Raw genomic sequence first — 18,662 nt, forward strand, 5'->3', positions numbered from 1 at the left:
GATATCAACAGACAGGGGGAGGGTGCAGGGGGGCGGGGGTGGAAGAAGTACACACTCAGATATTTTACTTGAGTGAAAATACGCTGTTACACGTAAAGAAAAAAGAAAGAAAAAAAAAGAAAAGTCAGGCATTCAAAAAACGTATTGGAGTAAAAGTACAGAAGTAGAGTAGCTAAGGTTTAAGTGCTCATAATGCAGAATGGGACATTTCAGTATAATGTATTTTAGTATTAGCAGTGGTGGAAGAAGTACTCATATCTTTTGCTGCAGTAAAAGTAGAAATACTGTAAGTAAAAGTACCTAAACATTGCTCTTAAGGACAATAGTTGAGTAAATGCACTTACTTTCCACCACTGATTATTAGATTATAATTATTGATTCATGATGTATTATGTGTAATCACTTTAATTGTACTGCTGGTAAAGGTGGAGATCGTTTAAATTATTTTATACACTGCTGGGTAGCGTGTGGATACAGTCTTATATTAATCAATGCCTCATCATTTATTTGTTGATCATATTTTTTATTATTCACCAAAAAAGTATAAAGTTATCACATACATGTAGTGGAGTAGTAAGTATTAGGCCTATATAGTAGCAGAATATGAAAATACTGGAAAGTAGCCTACCTCAAAATTGTACTTAAGTACAGTACTTAAGTAAATGAACTTAGTTACTTTCCACCACTGGAGAGACCAAGGTATCCTTCAGAAAAGTCCACAGGCAGCTGGACTTTTCCCTTTTTACTTAGCCAGTGGTGGAAAGTAACTGAAGCTACTCAAGAACTGTATCCAGTTGTGTGGTACTTTTACTTTACTTAAGTAAACCATTTAAAACTACTTTGATACTTCTACTCCACTACTGAGGTGAATGTACAAGTTACTCACATACAACGACATAATCAACAAAAGAATAAGACAGTATATAAAGTGGTTAAAACTTCCTCCAGCTGCAACATTATGCAGTGCTCAAACACTAATGCATCAATTATTAAAATACAGTACAATATTAACTTGAAATGGGGCATTCTGCATGGCTCTACTTTTGTAGCTACTTTAACTACTCCTACATTTTGAATACAGGGCTTTCTCTTGGAGCTTTTTACATTGTGGTGTTGCTACTTTTATTTAAGTACTGGAATACTTCCTCCACCACTCTGCCAATATGGTGCTTCATTTTTCTTTTCTTTTTTTTAATGACCTTTCTTTGTATGTCACAGGGCTGTAGCCAGGATTTTAGAAATACTAAGGACTCCACAACGTATATTTAAATATATATATATATATATATATATGACAAGGACATGACCTCTATGTCCTCCGTGGCAGCTAGCTCCAACCCTGGTGAAAAATCAGTTACCTTAAACCTTTGGCTGAGGGGACTCTGTAGGTAGGGCCAGTGGGTTTAAAAGGTCACTGTTGGAGGTCAGAGTTTATACAACATTTTCATAAAGGAGAAGTGAATCAAAAACACAGTGGAGGAAAGACAGGCTGACCCTTGTCTCATTGTGCAGGGCAGAGGAGGAGGGAGAGGGGCTTTCCATGGCACTGCGGGCTGAATACAATACCATCTTTGAGTAAAAGACAGATTGCTGCTGGTGGACGATAGAACAGCGTCGCAGTCTACCTCTGTGGCTGCTTTGTGGGTTCACTGAATGACAAATGTTGAGAAATTAACCTGCACATGTTGAGCTGCAATAAGCCCATAACGTCCTCTTAACTTCAAGAAGGTAGAAATAGGCCGTATCCTTAAATATGCCAATACTTCCAGGCATCATCAGTAATACTACAAATTGTTTATTTTCATATCAGCCCCTGGAGATTTGAGAGCTTAAAGTTGAAGGCTGGCTGGAGTTAAAAGGGGACAGTAAGTGCTGCCTGAAATGAATACGAAAAGCAGCTGGGTTTATCTTCACTCACTCCGTGACATGTGCTGCTAAGAGAAAACAGGTGACTGAGGAATGTGTGCTGAAACCCAAACGTAATACTGGAGCTCAAATGATTTGTTGCCACTTAGGCAGATCTGCATTTTTAAAGATATATTTGAGTTACTTATCTGATTTCTGTATGTCAAAATGTCTCTGTAGGTCTTTCTGGTCTGTCTACTTGTCGGTGGTTCATTTGCTGTCACTCTGCATAAGAATTAAATGCTTAATTTGTGTTGTTCTTAAAAGAAGAACAACAAGACACCACACAGTGACGTCTGCTCTAGATAAAAATATCTGATAAACGCCTAACATGTAAATGAAACACACACAGACACACAATAGATGAGAAAGTAATAGAGATAGGTGTAGATTTCCTGTGTAAGTATATGATCTTCATGCCTGAGCTCTTCAGACACACCAGTTGGATATATTTAGAGTCCCTAGCTGGTGTATCCATGCTACAAGGCAGACCACAATCATTCACAACACTGGAAGGGCCAGCACTGGTCTGAGATCAGTCAAGAGGAGTGTGTGTGTGTGTGTGTGTGTGTGTGTGTGTGTGTGTGTGTGTGTGTGTGTGTGTGTCGACTGGTACGGGACAGGATTGACACCACAAGACTCAGAGGTCAGGGCCACTCATGCCAAAAGTATATAACTCAGGGGTTTGATGCAAGGCTTCAGATTTAGGACACTGCCACTTTTATGGATAATAATATTTTTAATGTATACTTATGAAGGTATACGGTCTTACGGCTATAAACAGGCAGATACTAATATAATATATAATATGTATAATGCAAAATATAACTAATATTCAACTCAACTAATGATGATGAATTGTAAATCAAGCTACCCTGCAGTAAAGCAGTTAAAGTTAGCCCCATCTGTACCAGTTGCAACATTAAAGTGATATACCTATTAATGCATCAAATTGGCCATTCTGCATAATGAGTAGCTTACTTTTATTTTTGGTACGCCTATCTACGGTAAGTCTATTTTGATTCCAGTACTACTGTACTTTAACTTAAATTGTTTGAATTCAGGACTTTTTATTTGTAGTATTTCTGCACTGTGATATTACTACTTTAACTTTAAAGTAGAAGATTTTGAGTACTTCCTCAATCACTGCTGGTGTTTATGTTGTAACCTTTGCCTGGCCTGCGCACTTTCATTGTTAGATAAATACAACTGGATGCATTACATATTTCTTGTACTTAAGCTTAATTATCAACCAACAAATTTCCCTAAACCAACAACAGTGTTGTGTATAAAATGTGGTCACGTTGGTTATTTCATCATTGCAGGTTGACTAACACCAGTGTGGCAAAGCAGCACCATCTAGTGGCCAAATACCTAAAATGTCATCCCTATAATTAATTAACCATTGCTGTCCGCGCGCACACGGCTGCATCTTGCGCGTGCACAGACCATAGGTGTCCCTGTTGGCGCCTTTTCTGCGTCAGTTATAATAAAAAGTGTTTGTGCTTCTGTTGTATGTTTTAAATCGGTTGTTTTTTTTAGAGATGATGGTGGAATTATATTTGTAAGATTGTGCCAGAGGGTGCATGGTGTTTTTGTTTTTTTTCACCGGAAGTCCCGCCTCACATCTCCAGGAAACCAATTGACTGTGCCCCCTGGCGGGCAGTTACAGCTTCATTTTTACAATGTTTGCAAATCCGCAGTGGGGAGAATATCAGTGTGGTGTACTTGACCTCCAGTGCCATCAGAATGGTTTTAAAATAGCCTGCCTGACTTGAACCATAAAGTGAACATGAACTGTGTTATACAGCACTACATCTGTAAATGGACTTTGGCTGCAAGTTACAATAAGGTGAAGGTGTGTTTAGTTCATTGAGAGTTTATAGGTTTAGTTACCCATGATGTAGCTACAAATAAGAATATTAATCAGACATGTTTGCACAGGGAGAAAGAGAAACCCTATGCTCTTTGGCTGCTCAGATGATTTGGCTGAAATAAATTCAAAGTGAGCATTATCATTTAAACAATAATAAAATATTAAAAATAAGTTGTTAATATTGATATGGTTTTAATTGTCTCTTTAAATGTCTCAGTTTCTTTTCAATGAATAGACAAAAATACATGTTTTAAGTTATGGAGTGAAATCACAACATGACTGCAGGTACACACTTTCAAAACAGTGTCACTTTGTCAACATTAGTATTAGTATCAGTGCATTAATATAATAAAAGTATTATGATCAGTTAGGTCCAAGTCAAGAGTAGCAGAGCACAGTGGTGTCTTTATACAGCATATCACCTGCATCAATACAGGACACTTATACATTAAAAATGTCTTAGGCAGTTCAGTTCAAATATGTGCATGTAATGCACATGGAAACAAGTGCTCATAATTTAAACTTTAAAAACAACACAACAGATAAAACTTGTTGTGTTTTGTTGTGTAATTTAGCAGATCTTTTACCTTGAGTTGTGTTGTGTACATTCACACTGGTCAAAGAGATACTGTGATTTAATTTTGTATTTGAACGCCATGCCAAATTGTCAATTACTCATTTCATATTATTGTGAGATGCAATAGGTAAAAACTATTTTGTGTAACTATCTGCTGCAGCACAGGAACCAGCAGATTGAAGAAGAATAAAATGCTGATATCATCCCCTCTTTACTAAACCGCAGTATCACACCACCTGGGTTAGATTATGTGCATCAGCTTGAATATAAAATACTGATGAATTTATCCATTTATTCTTTTAATAATTTAATAATAGTTTGGACTATTGGTTGAAAGAAACAAGCATTGTGAGTGTGTCACATTGGGCTCTGAGTAATTGTGACAGTTTTTCTCACTATTTTCAGATTTTTTCAAACCAAACAATCAGTCGATTAATGGAGAAAATAATCAGCAGATAAATCCACCAAGAAAATAATACTTAGTTGCAATACATAGTTGCAATTCTATACAAAATAGTTCAAAGTGATCTCCACTTCAACCAACAGTAAAATCCAGCTTCAACATTAATGCAAACATAATAATCTAATTATATAATATATAATAATATAACAGACACATGGGACATTTTTCTGCATTGAGCAGTACTTTTACTTTATGTATATATTTTCCTGATAATACTTACATACTTTTATTTAAGTAACATTTTCAATGCAGGACTTGTAACAGAGTCCTTTTACAGTGTATACTGATACTTATACTGAGGTAAAGGACCTGAATACTTGCTCCACCACTGCACAAAGCTCTACTCTTATCAACTTCACGGATTTAGCCTGAGCAGTAAAGTCATAGTAACCAGGCATGAATTATACCCAAAGCCCCCCCCTTTCGGCAGGGCGGGCAAACAACTCGTCCTCCAATCAGGTTCCCAGGCGCTGTCACGTGCCTCTTGCTGCCCAATAGCGAGCCGCAGATTAACCAATTTGCCGCACCCAAGTGGGATGATGGTGGATGGGCGGAGCGACGCAGGGACGACAAGGCGCAGAGAGATAAACCCACTCTGAAATCACCAGGGTCGGGGATAAAAATAGTCAAAAGCCGCCGTCCCGCTTCCACCGAACACTGTTTATATTTCATCACTTCATCAAAGAGAGGGTAAGCTCTGACATAATCGATATGTATTGCATTTCAGCGGCAGTGTTCGTCCGGTGGCCCATGTGTTTTTGTAATGTTTGTTCCACATTCTCGGTGTGTTTCAGTGTGGCCAGCTCTCACTGTTTTGCTAAGATGTTGCTCGGTGGAGTCTGCAGAGAGGTGGCGGTGCACGTTTTCCCCCCACACCGTAAAACTACTATTTCTGCGTTTTTAGTGCGACTTAAATGAACCCTCAGCTCGGACGGTTTCCTCTGTTGAACAAAAAAAAAAAAAACATTCAGACGACCACATGCCCGGTGTCTTTTTGCCTTTAGTATCGTTAGCTTGCTGCTCGAGCAAAGGGCCTGTGGTTGTATTATTTTGTAATTCACATGCGCACAGTTACTGTTGCCATTTAATGGACTCTTGTGTTGCTCAGGTTGATAATGTTTCCTCATGTAGTGTTTCTGCAGTCTGTTTGTAGCATGGGTGTGTTTTGAAGCAGAGGATATTGGGCTGTATTTGTGTGGTGATGGAGCAGTTTCCTGTTGGTCAGATAGCACTGCCCTGCATAATAATAACTGTGCATATTGATTTTTTTTTTTTTTAAATTGGTTTGCACATCACTTTCCACCCTGTCTTCTCACAGTATTACTAGCATGATACAGTGCATTAGATGGTACTTTATTAATCCCATTGGGAAATGATGTTGCAGAAGCCAAGTCATATCACAACAAAACCTGAGATGGAAACAAAACATATAACTAGAGGTGGATGTAAAACTTGAACCATATTCTAAACTCTAAAATATACAGTATACAGCTTTAATGCATGGTGACACACTGCAATTTCCCAGCTTGGGATCAATAAAGTATATCTATCTATCTATCTATCTATCTATCTATCTATCTATCTATCTATCTAGTGCCAAAATACAATAAAGCATGATATTGTGGATTCACATAAAATGTATTATTAAGGAAAAGTTGGGCTTTTGGCAAGTGAACTTGGGCTCTTGAATTTTGTGATCACCATTTTCTTAAATTTTATAGACTTAAAGATTATTAGAGTAATTTAAGACATAATTAAAAGATGAATAAATAATGAAAATGATTGTTAGTTGCAGCCCTTAATTGTCCATCTCTAATAAGGTGATACAACGTAAACAACAGATTTTATTTTTTAGGCCCAAACTTGAGAACATTACCACTAAGTTGTTGCTTTGTTTGGCTTGTTTCTAGAGTCCACTGTGAGGTCCCTTCCCCCCTCATACTGTATGAGGATTAGCAAAGTCAAACTGCCAAGATAGACTGTCTGCGAGTGAGTGAGTGTGTGTTAAGGGATGGTAACTCCCTGGATTTGGTCATTCTGTTAGAATGAGTGAAATTCCCAAAGGAGGGAGCTTAGCTCTGTCAGTCTGGCTCCATGTTGCCACCCTCCGCACACACTACACTACTACACACACATACGTACACACTCATTCTAGATACAGAGTGTTTGTTTTACTCCCACTCCCCACGCCCACACCCTTGACTGCAGTGCAGCTGAAAATGTGTTCCTCATTTCAAGTCCATTCTCTCTCCATTTCACCCTTTCCTTCCTTCCTCCCCATATGTGATCACTTTATCAGGGTTTCAAGAGACTTTTTTTTTTGTTGTTGAAAAATGACCATTCTTGAACTTTCATTCACACCACAGAGGTCACTAAAGATCATGTCAACATGTGTAGCTATGTTTGGGGCAAATATTTATCCAGAACGCTACACAGATGCACACATGATAGTACAGGCTGGAGTGTGAGGCTAGGGAAACTGTACAGGGAGGGGTGTGTTGTTTCAGCGAGCAATCTTCCACCACTCTGTCCCATATGACATGCGACAGCCAGATAAACCCTCAGCCACTGTACTCGTATGCTAGCACAACACAGTGTCTGGTCTGGCCTTGGTAGTCGGCAACAGATAATACCTTTCCCATGCCGATAGTCCCTCTGATGGTGAAGCTACAGTACATTACAGAGCGTGTTTTTTTTTTTTTTTTTCGCGTCATGATCGTTTCATTTTTTCTGTTTTTCTTGTCTCTAAGATGAAATTTGGACATGTGTCTTGGCTCTAATCTATCTGATGATTAATCATTTAATTGGACAGCTTGGGAAAATAACTGAAATAGCTGATTTTGTGGCCATTTGTGAACACAACCTTGACATACCGCCATCTTGATATGGTGAACTTGTTAACAGTTTCCTTTTTACACATCTAGCCGTTACGGAGTAACATTAGCTTTTATTTGGAGTCGTGTTTCTGTCCATCTGACACATTTAAGTCTAATATCTCGGTTAGGAAGTATAGGAATATAAATTACAGCTACTTAAATGTTCATCGTAGATCCTCTTTTGCTGTGTTCCTCTAGCTCAGTTAGCATCTGCCAGCTTGAAACCGCATTGTGTGATATAATTACATAGTGGAAAATGGATAAAGACTGAATCTAATGTAATGTAATATAATTTAATACAATGAGTCAGGGGATGATGATGAATTATAATCCTCTATAGCAGGTCAAGGCCCGTCCACCTGACTTCAAAGAGGAAACAAACACTAGCACTGTGATTCATTAAAATACCTCCAAAAAAGATGAGGTGCACAACTTGCAGCCCTATCATGCTTTCTAGTTGGTAAATTACATTTCATCACTAAATAAGTGCTGCTTGTTGGATTACATTCATGTGCCATACTGTGGGTTGCACTCACACTTAACCTTGATTCTCAAATCAAGGATAGGTTTATATGTGGGCTGTAAAAGATAAGAAGAGATATTAAAATGCCTTTTTTGCCTGCAGTGTAGTATGAGATTCGTACTGAGAAACACAATAGCACAAGTTGAAGAGAAAAAACAAGTAATGTTGCCACAAGACCTAATTTTCTTGTCCTTAAGGCATGTGTTTTGAGCAGTGAGGTCAGTAATGTGCACATGTTGTCTTCATTTTGTTAAACACTGTATGTTAGTGTGTCAGCTGATGTTGTAAATGACTGTGTATGTCAATTGCTATCTGGTGTGCAAGACCATACATGTGGCAGTGCTAAAATGACACCTAATGCATTCCTACCAGTCATAGTATTTAGGATCTGTAAAACACACACACACACACACACACACACACACACACTAAAGAACAGTTGCTAGTGGATTCTTCGTCCTGAGTAATGACAGGCATCCAGCTCAGATATATAAAGAGCCTTGTCTGAGTGCTTCTCTCAAATGTCTGAAAACTGCTTGAAACACCAACTACACACACACACACACACACACACACACACACACACACACACACACACACACACACACACAACACACATTCTCTGAAACTGTTACAGAAAGGCCAGTGAGGCTTTTTGTTTCACCCCCCACCATAATGATCTTTTTCACTGGCGATTGCTTGATTGGCATATTTCTGGAACAAACTAAATGGATCTTTTTTCAGATTGCTTTCCTTTTTCAGACAGCTTAGTCGTGCTGAAAAGATGCTTTTAGTGCAAGCTTCCGTCTCTCAAAAAGAGAGTTATGATAAAACTGAAATATGTACAATGTACACCCAGTGCTTTGAATCTACACAAAGCCAGACACTGTGGGAGAGCAGAGTGCCTGGTGCTCCTCGTCATGTAGTTACCTTTTTCTCTTCCCACCAGTGGCACATAGTGGCCTCTGTGGAGAATGGAAACATCTGTACTGAGCAGTGTCATAGCAAGTGTAAAACATCAGCTTGAGTGTTCATTTTCCTTTTTGTGTGTCCTGGCAGGCACATGAGTTACTATGTTTGAGCAATGCGATGATGCATTCTAAAATATTTAACCAACTTTTGGTTGGATTAAGATGTAATTTTGCACTCTGTTGTTCTCCCTAAAGTGACAGAAATGGTTATCAAGAAGCTACTTTCACCTTACTTTCTCACCTCCGCCCATTTACTGAAATGGTCGTACACAGACCCCATTAAAGGACCAGTGTGTAGGATTTAGTGGCATCCAGAGTTGAAGTTGCAGATTGCAACCATTTGAATACAGCTCAGCCTTCTAAGTTAATTTCTGCCAAAAGATCCTCCTAAATGTTACACACTGGACGCCGGTAAGGTGTGATATCGCAATACAGAATTAGATATATTGTGATAGCACGTTCCCACCTTTTAGTAACAGAATATACATTTTTCTTACACTATTATTATAGAATTGAAGCCACATAGATGGTGAAATAGATTTGAGACAAGATATCAGGAAAGTGTTGATTGAGATAGTTTTGTGCATGAAGATTTAGTGTTTATACATTTAGTACGTGTATCAAAAAGGAGTTGCACACAATCGGCATATTGAAAGTGACATAAGATGCTCTCTGTGTGAATGCAGTCTTTGGTCCAAATATAGAGGTTTAACTAGCTGTTTGTGGCCACAAAGTTTACGACAATGAGCACATTGTATAGCTAAGAGTTGGTGGATCCTCTCAGAGGTTTTGTGATATCCATATGCTGCTTTTTCTTTTGCTTGTATTATTATTATTGTAGTATTAGCCAGTCTAAAACGCTCGATTGTTACAATGAAAATAAATCAAAATGTCCTCTTAATTTCTTACTCAAGAGCAGGTGGCGTATACTGTACTGTATGAATGTGATGCTTGATTCATCATCACAACATTTTCCTGTTGCTTGGAGACAAGAAAACCCTGGGATACATACAGTCAAAGGGTTTTCCACACCCACAGTGAAATGCAGGCAGAAATAGCAGCTTTTGGTGTGATTAAACTGTTAAATGCTCTGTGTGTCGGTGGCGCTCGGCACATTAGAGAAGATAAAAGAAAGCCTGTTGCCTGCCATTAGCCGGAGCTGGCCCATAGCAGGTTTCTCTGTCCACACAGCCTCAACACCTTTTTTGACTGTTATTTCTGTAGGCTGCTGTTAACTCAGTCATTCATTGTGTCTCCTGTATGCAAATTGAGGAAGTTAGGTTTCTGCCCCAGTGTCTGATTGCAATATACACCTCTGTCTTAACTGCCCCACAACCAGCTTTGTTTGAAATAGGATATTTAAAAAAAAAAAGGATTGTAAACACATTTTATTCCTTTGGTACTTTGGATAAGCTCTTATGCCCCTTTTTTCTCCAAACCTGCTCTGAGTGATCAGGCCAGACAATACACTGCCAGGAGCCGATATCGACAGTCCGGGCTGCTATAAATTCCCCAACATTTGCAGGGTGGTGCATGAGTTGCGGCTTCAGGCACACCCATGGTTCGACTCAGTGAGGACAGGGTGCTTTCCAATACAGATTATTTAATGGGTGCGGTTATGGAAGCCAGGGTGAATCTGCCTTTAGGGAGACGGGCCATCACAAGATGTTCCATTTGTACAATTACTGCATTTTTAGTCTCATTCTGTCTCTCTTAAAGAAGGTTCAGGTTGAAGAGATGACCACTTTCTGACTGTCAGGACTTGTTCTGGCAGTGACTCCACCCTTCACTGATGCTCAGTGACAGGTGCTTTTTGAAAGATACACAGTGACATTTCCAAACAGAGTGGAGTTTCTTAAAAACCATCTTGGTTTCCCTGCACATCAGCTTCATCCCATGTGTTTGTGGTTAATAACTAGGTCATGTAATTCCTATGAGATTGTAACCTTTGGGACTTACATTACGTTATTTCATTAGCTAATCAGTTCCATCATGCTCCATGTAAATGTAGTATTTGATTCCCTACTTGACTTCATCTTAATCTAAACCAACGCTGTCAATTTTAATTCAGTGTCATATTGCATTTGTAGAATTGTATGTACACGTTTGGCCTACAGTCACTGAATAAGACACCCTAATAGGAGTCCCTGACAAGTCTCGGATTGAATGTAACGAGTAACACATTAGTTTGAAGGTGTGCTCCTTGTGACACGGACTGGCTTGCAGGGTGATGTTTGCCTACAGCTTTTCTTACATAACTAATCTTTAAAGGCTGTCCTGTGTTTCCATGGTAATGTGTTTGGTTTCCATAGTGACTGCACTCTCAACAGGAGTGGAGGCTTACCGAGCCCCTGCACCTACATATCTGAGGAGAGATGAGAAGTGGGGAGGCGGGGGTGCCTGTAGTTGTGAGATGACAACACTTTTCATAGATGGAGAAAGCTTCCCGCATATGCAGCCGTTGCTATTGCTTCATTGTCCACAACAAATAAACAACTTTGGGGTCTGGACATTTATTTTGATTAGAGTTGAAAAAAGATGGCTACTATTGCACAGCTGGAATGATTCAGTTAACATTTGTGACAAGGCAGAGTGCAACAGGAAATGAGTTTACTCAAACACTCCTTGAGATGGCATGAATGGAAGTGGCCTGATTTTAACTCCATTACTAATATTTGTTAATGCACAACACAACATAATGTGTTCCCTTTTAACCTCTCCTTGCTTTGTTTACTGTGACATCGGAGTGCTTATACTGACAGAGAACAGAAAATGCTGCACCACCACTTTATGCATATCATCCGATATCCTCGTCCTGGCTCTTGCTGCTTCTCCTTTATCGCTCTCCTTCGTGCAGCTTTGACAAATACTCATGGTTCATTCACCTTGTATTTGCAGGTGTTAGCAGATTTTGTGGTAGTGTGCACTGCAGTGTTGGACAACGTCTGGAGCCTCAAGACAGTCTAAAAAGGATGCTATTACACAAGTCCTGCAGGGCTTTAGTGCACAGAGATAGGTCATTGTGAGCAAGATTAGAGTTTATATGAATCCTAAATTTAGCTTTTTTTGTGATGAAATAATTTCCTGTGCTTGATGAAACCTTGAAGTATACCTCTAAATATTTTGTATTGTTTTTGGCAACAGTAGCAGCCATAATGGTAATCTCCATAAATGTTGCATATTGCCCTGTAAAACACAGCTGTCAGCTCTGTCTAGCTGTCTGGTGCTTGAAATAAATGTCAGCAGTTTGTGAAAATCACACTAAACAAACAGCAAAATATTCAAATTATTTGGTTTATCATTGGATAATGATACACAATTTCACCATTTCTAATTGTGATCAGCAAGTATATCATTTTCTGTATCTGTGTCTCTTCAACCAACTAAATGTTCTATATTCATATCCAGAATGGTCGTTGCTTAGACCGGACATGGGCGTGACTGACCAGAAGTTGTTAATGTTTTATACATTTCTTTATTGCTATAATTAATACCATTAATGGCTTCAGAATTGATCCCCAGACCAATGTTTTTAGTCACAATATGAAGAGAAAGTTTTGTTTTTTTTCTAAATAAAAATTGCTATTGTTTACGGATATTTATGTTACATTGATGATACCTGTACTCATAAACAATAGATTATCTATACCAGATACTTGCTCAACCCTAATTTCTAAGGTTGAGCATTTCTAATATCAATGATAATAATTCCTATTTTAGCCCACTGAGACTGGAGTGGAATAGATGCTAAAATACTGTTTTACCAAACACTGTATTCTTTTCATGAAAAGGATTTTGATTGTATTTTTCTGTGAAATGTTAACAGATAAAGAGCTGTGTGGCCTTTTGGTGTTTGTTGACACAAAAGTGGATACATTAGTGACAATACTGGCCTCTTGGATGGATTTTCTTATTGGAGATGTAAATACAAATACAGTATGTAACACATATCTCTTTAAAATCCGATGGATATCTATATATTCTTCTCTATAAACAAAAAGGTCAGTTGGAAGAACGTCATGAATGTTTTATCCTTTCGGGGTTGGTCTCTTTTTTTTTTTTTCTCAGTTGTCCCGTTGTCAGCCGACATGTCTGATTTGCCTCGTTGCCACTAGCAATGAAAACCAACATGAACAACCGACAGCAAATGCAGCATAAACAAGTCAGACCAAAGGGAATGAGATCAGACGAGCAGTCTAGAAGCATTAAGGCCATCTTCCTGTAAACCAGACTGACACGGAAGGGCTGCAGAGACTTTAGTGTTGTCATGTACCTTTCTTTGAAGTGTTAGACATACAAACTCCATCTGTATCTACTGGTATCTATTATTTAGTATAATCTGTTTGTTCAGTGTGACCAGCATTTTCTGTATTAATTAATAATGGACCGTTGTCCTGGGGACCCCAAAAATAGCACCATGGACACAAATATACAGTATCTGGGACAATTCTGGGACAGTAGTAGTATTATTCCAAATGAATGTATCTGTTTATATGTCATGGAATATATAGCCATTTAATATTTAGGTGTTAAACTTGTGAGGTGGTAGCTCTACGCTGTGTCACATGCATGCTCACATAAACACAAAATCAATATAACTTAGCCTACATGTAAATAGTTAGTTTGAGTTTGTAAATATTTAAGTAGTTGGTTTTATCTCCTCCCTCCCTTTTTGTATTTTTAAACTTTACTTCAAATATGTAATTTTGTTTGTAAATTATTGGGCTAAATAAGTGTTAAAAGTGTGTACATTTACAATGCTGTATACCAATCTGAAGCTGAACTGCAGTTTGCAGTAATGCATTTTTTAAATTCAAATATAAGTTGCAGAAACAACCGCAAGCAGAACTTCCAGTCCATGAAGTAATGAGAGTTACTGAAACTCTGAAAGTTATCAAACTATATTCATTATCTAGAATAGAAGATTGTTAAATCTGGGACAGTTGTGGGATTTCGAGCCCTGTGTGTGACTTTTAAAGGACCAGTGTGTAGGATTTATTGGGATCTAGTGGTGTAGTTGCCACTCCCTCGCTTCACCCTCCCCTTCCAAGTGCGAAGGAGAAACTACGGTGCCTGTGAAAAATGTGTATGGCCATATTTAGAGCCAGTGTTTGGTTTGTTCAGTCTGGGCTTACTGTAGAAACAATGGCGGTTCAACATGGTGGCCTCCATGGAAGGTCTTTAGATATAAAAGGCTCATTCTAAAGTAACGTTTCAGCATCAAACCAATCTGAGCTGATTTTTGCAGTGCATGGAGATATTAATAACAGGCCAGGGTGTCTCTCTCTCTCTCTCTCTCTCTCTCTCTCTCTCTCTCTCTCTCTCTCTCTCTCTCTCTCTCTCTCTCTCTCTCTCTCTCTCTCTCTCTCTCTCTCTCTCTCTCTCTCTCTAATGAGAGTATTTGGCACCAGGGCTAATTGCTGATGTCCTTTATTCTTCTGTCAATAACTGGCGATGTCCTAATCACACGAGTGCGACAGAGCAACTGGGTTTTCGTCGCTGATCGTTTGCAGAGATATTCTCGTATTCTTTCTGTCGTGACCGCAATTTAAGACAGCATTTATGATTCAAGGAAAACAACAGAGAGGAGACGTTAGAGGATTTGTTTTTAGGAAATCCGGGGCGAATGTTGTTACGAAGGCGTGGGTCTCAACCCCACCTACTTCCTTTCTGGACACAGGTTGGAGTTTCCTCACACATGGTAGGCGTAAGAATTTGTGTGTTTTTTTTTTTTATGTTAATATTTGTCTCAATAAATAATGTTAGAGAGAGAGCTTTATGATACGGTGTTGAAAAAAAAAGCAACTGGAGTTGGACTAATAAGTTAACTAAGTTGGGCGACTGAGACTCTTAACATCAACTAACAGTTAACAGGCTATAATGGGGGCAGCCCCATGTGGTCCATGTCAACTGTAGTTGGACTACGCAGTCTTAAAAGCCATAAAATGACGATATTACATCCTGTCCATCTGATACAGTTTTTCCAGTCAGTCTGAAAACTTTTAACCTCATTAACTTCAGCTCTCTCTCTCTCTCTCTCTCTCTCTCTCTCTCTCTCTCTCTCTCTCTCTCTCTCTCTCTCTCTCTCTCTCTCTCTCTCTCTACAATGTTCTTATGTGATCATTTCATTTCCCTTCATTGAATATGTTCATGAGGTGAAATTGGACAAAACATTGTCGGCGTAGAATTAGCCAAACAGCATGAAAACACAAAAAACCCTTGATTGGACCAGGTGACCTGAGATTTTGTGAAAATGTTGGGTTTGATCTTGTGGAAAATCTCAGAAGAGCAATAAAAGCGGACAGAAACAGAGAGGGGCTCTGTCAGCTCTCAGTGTGATACTGGATGCTTTGGGTTTGGTCTGCAGTTGTCATGGTAGTTTTGGCTGAACATTTGTATTGATGTGGACTAATGGGCTACATCACTTTCTGCCAGACCACCCCCCTTTACCCATGCATGCTTGCACACACACATTTCCCTGCGCTCGTAAGTCTGTCTGTGTCCTTTGGAGTCAGTGCTTGAGTAGTCTGAGCTGTGACAGACAGGCGGGGGGGTATTTAGCCTCCCATACACCCAGCCAGCTGGATTGACATGGATCTATAGGAAATCTGTCTCTCTATGCTATTTATGTGTCTTAATTCCTCCCTGTTGTAGTCTATTGAAGGGGACACATGCATATGTATAGATTTTTCTTGAACTAAATGTTGGTTATTGATCCCCGAGCATACAGATCCACAGTATACATTAGAAATGTCTTTAATGTTGTTCAAGCTGAATGGTGAGAGACCTTTGGCTATACTTTTGGCAGTTCTGTTTTACTTTCCTTTTCCCAGCCTTGACAGTTGAGTGGTGTTGTGGTTCCAGGAAACACATTGTGGAAATCAATAAACACCGCTCTGAGATAGGAAGAGTGGTCACATGACCTTGACAGGAAGTACGCGAGGGTGTTGTCTGTGTGATTGGCTTTCTGGTCTAATGACTGATGATGCTCATTTCCTCATTTAAAATGTGATGTCCCTCTGTTTTATTCTCTGATATGGGATTTATTATTATTATTAATAATTGATGACCTATATGAACTTCTGCTACATTTAAAGACAAACCCCTTATCATTTTATATAAACAGTTTAGGAGACAATAGACAAAGTTCAAATATATGTTCTATTTAATGTATGTATTAGGCAGTGACAATCCTAATTTACATTTTTGTACCATTTTCATATGGTTTAGTTTATAATGCATAAATACATTAAATATTGACTCCAATGTCCAATCAGCAACTTTCAACATAAAATCTACTGTCCCCAATTGGAAATTTGCAGCCAGGTGAAATGTAGAACTCACAATAACTTGAACATAAAACATATTAAAAACACTATAAACATATGTTTAAAGTTCACATAAAGCAATGTACATCAGAGACAGTGCAATGGTGTTCATCCAGCATTATCATCCCACTGCACAGATGTTTATTTTTGACCATTAACAGTTACTTTTTGTAACTAATGACTAATGTTTACTTCTAGGACCTGAACATATCGTTCATCTGAGAAAGGATGGTCATAAAGCTTTTTCTGACCCTACCCACCTCACACAGATGCCTAAACACTAACAGTGCGATTGTGATAAACTCTGAGCCACGGGTACAATCTCGATTCATCACTCAGCTTTGGGGAGAAATTTAGAAACTGGTGTATGGGGAAGTGCTGTGTGTTTATTTGTTTTTCACTGAAAAAGTTCAAAAGTTATCTCCGTCCCTCCCTCTATAGGAGGCCAGCCCAGGATGAACGGCGAGTCAGGTGCCGGGGTGGTGACGGCCCCCCCTCCCACCACAGCCCCCCACAAGGAGCGGTACTTCGACCGGGTGGATGAGAGCAGTCCGGAGTACCAGAGGGAGAGAAACATGGCACCCGACCTGCGGCAGGACTTCAACATGATGGAGCAGAGGAAGAGGGTCTCCATGATACTACAGAGCCCGGTCAGTGGAACAGACACATTAAATCCTTAATATATTCAGATTCAGCAGCAAACACTACATTTGCTGTACATTAACTGACAAATTACTGTGGTCACAGTTGATAAATGCACACTGTTAAACCAGTATTTTAAAACGTGAATAGGCTCTTATAGTGTACAGGCAGGAGCCTCCCAAACATCACATGATGGATCCAGTTTATTCTCCATCAACAGTGTGTCTGTGACCAGCTGAATACCAGAGAACAGCACTGTTTAAAGGCCTATTGTATGTATGAAAAGCACTAATGTATTCAAGCCCTGAAAAAAGGCCCAGAGTGGTGCTTATATGAGGTTTTTACTTTAAGTTCAGGACAGTACTTAGAGAGACTTTTTTATGACCTTTCTCTGTGTCACAACCTCACATATTGTTGAATGACACTCAATTTGCCAGTTTATTAGCTACACCTAGTTAAAGCTAATGTAGTTTAATTCAGCAGCCCTGTTGGTGAACTGTATTGCATTATACAGAGAGACGTTTCTGCTATTTAGCTGCACCTCATTGACAGAAATGGGCTGGACAAAATCATAGAAACCTCTCTCAGTATAACCCAATACAGTTCAACAACACTATGAACTGCACCCTCCAAAATGACCATACAGTTGAATCAACACGTTCTGAAACAGTTTAAACAGAAACATTATAACCTCCTGAAGGTGGGATTAGTTTTAGCTAGGTGTACCTAATAAACTGGAAACCAAGTGTATCTTTGACTAAATGTGTGTACTTGTGTACAAAATTAATGTTCATGTAACTTCTTAGTAACCTAAGCATACTTAGGTGGAGATACTTTTCTTTTCACATACTGTGTCAGCCTTTTTTGTCATGGTTACATTATTGCTTTATAAGACAGTTAAGACTCAAAAGCAACATCACATACTAACAGTAATAAAAACTGACATGATGGATTACCTGTCTTAAGCAAGTTTTAAGTTTGAAATTCATTTTAAAAATCTTCGAAAACCTAGTGTCGGTATGTTTAATTTCCTAAATATGAATGTTGGTTCTAAACTTGCCCATGGCTCTGAAACTTCTATGTCTCTCTGTTTGTGCCCTTTCCTGCTTTGTTTTTGGGTCATAGTGTTTGCTCTTACATTTCTTGGTGTTTTTGTGTCTGTGTGGATGACCGGCAGGCATTCTGCGATGAGCTGGAGACAATGATCCAGGATCAGCTGAAGAAGGGAAAAACGCCCACTAGCCTGTTGGCTCTGCAGCAGATCGCAGACTTCATGACCACCAGCATGCCTTCCATGTATCCCGCTGCACCACAAGGAGGCATGGCGGCGCTCAACATGAGTAAGCAGAGACGAGAATGAGTGTGTGCGACTTTCTGACCCCAGCCCTGCTATGTCTGCGCTCACAATGAGTAATGCAGCATATGCCATAGTTAATTTTTGGACAAAGAGTGCAGTTGGATTTCAGTAGGCAGACTCGGTCTAATTATCTGTGAGACTTTT

General features: G+C 39.2%; 1 protein-coding gene across 12 annotated transcripts in view; it reads left to right on the forward strand.

Moving 5' to 3' along the window:
* Nucleotides 1–5,371: 5,371 nt before the first annotated feature.
* The window catches only part of add1 (adducin 1 (alpha)), a 28,617-nt gene continuing 15,326 nt past the window's right edge, over nucleotides 5,372–18,662 (forward strand). For all 12 annotated transcript variants that reach the window (XM_051411609.1, XM_051411618.1, XM_051411620.1 and 9 more), the window contains exons 1-3: nucleotides 5,372–5,511; nucleotides 16,961–17,169; nucleotides 18,339–18,501. In XM_051411609.1, coding sequence (XP_051267569.1) covers nucleotides 16,975–17,169; nucleotides 18,339–18,501 — 358 coding nt within the window. In that variant the 5' untranslated portion in view covers nucleotides 5,372–5,511; nucleotides 16,961–16,974. The remainder of the gene's footprint in view (nucleotides 5,512–16,960; nucleotides 17,170–18,338; nucleotides 18,502–18,662) is intronic.

The sequence above is a fragment of the Dicentrarchus labrax genome, unplaced genomic scaffold (genome assembly GCF_905237075.1).
Source record: "Dicentrarchus labrax unplaced genomic scaffold, dlabrax2021, whole genome shotgun sequence".
NCBI lineage: Eukaryota > Metazoa > Chordata > Actinopteri > Moronidae > Dicentrarchus > Dicentrarchus labrax.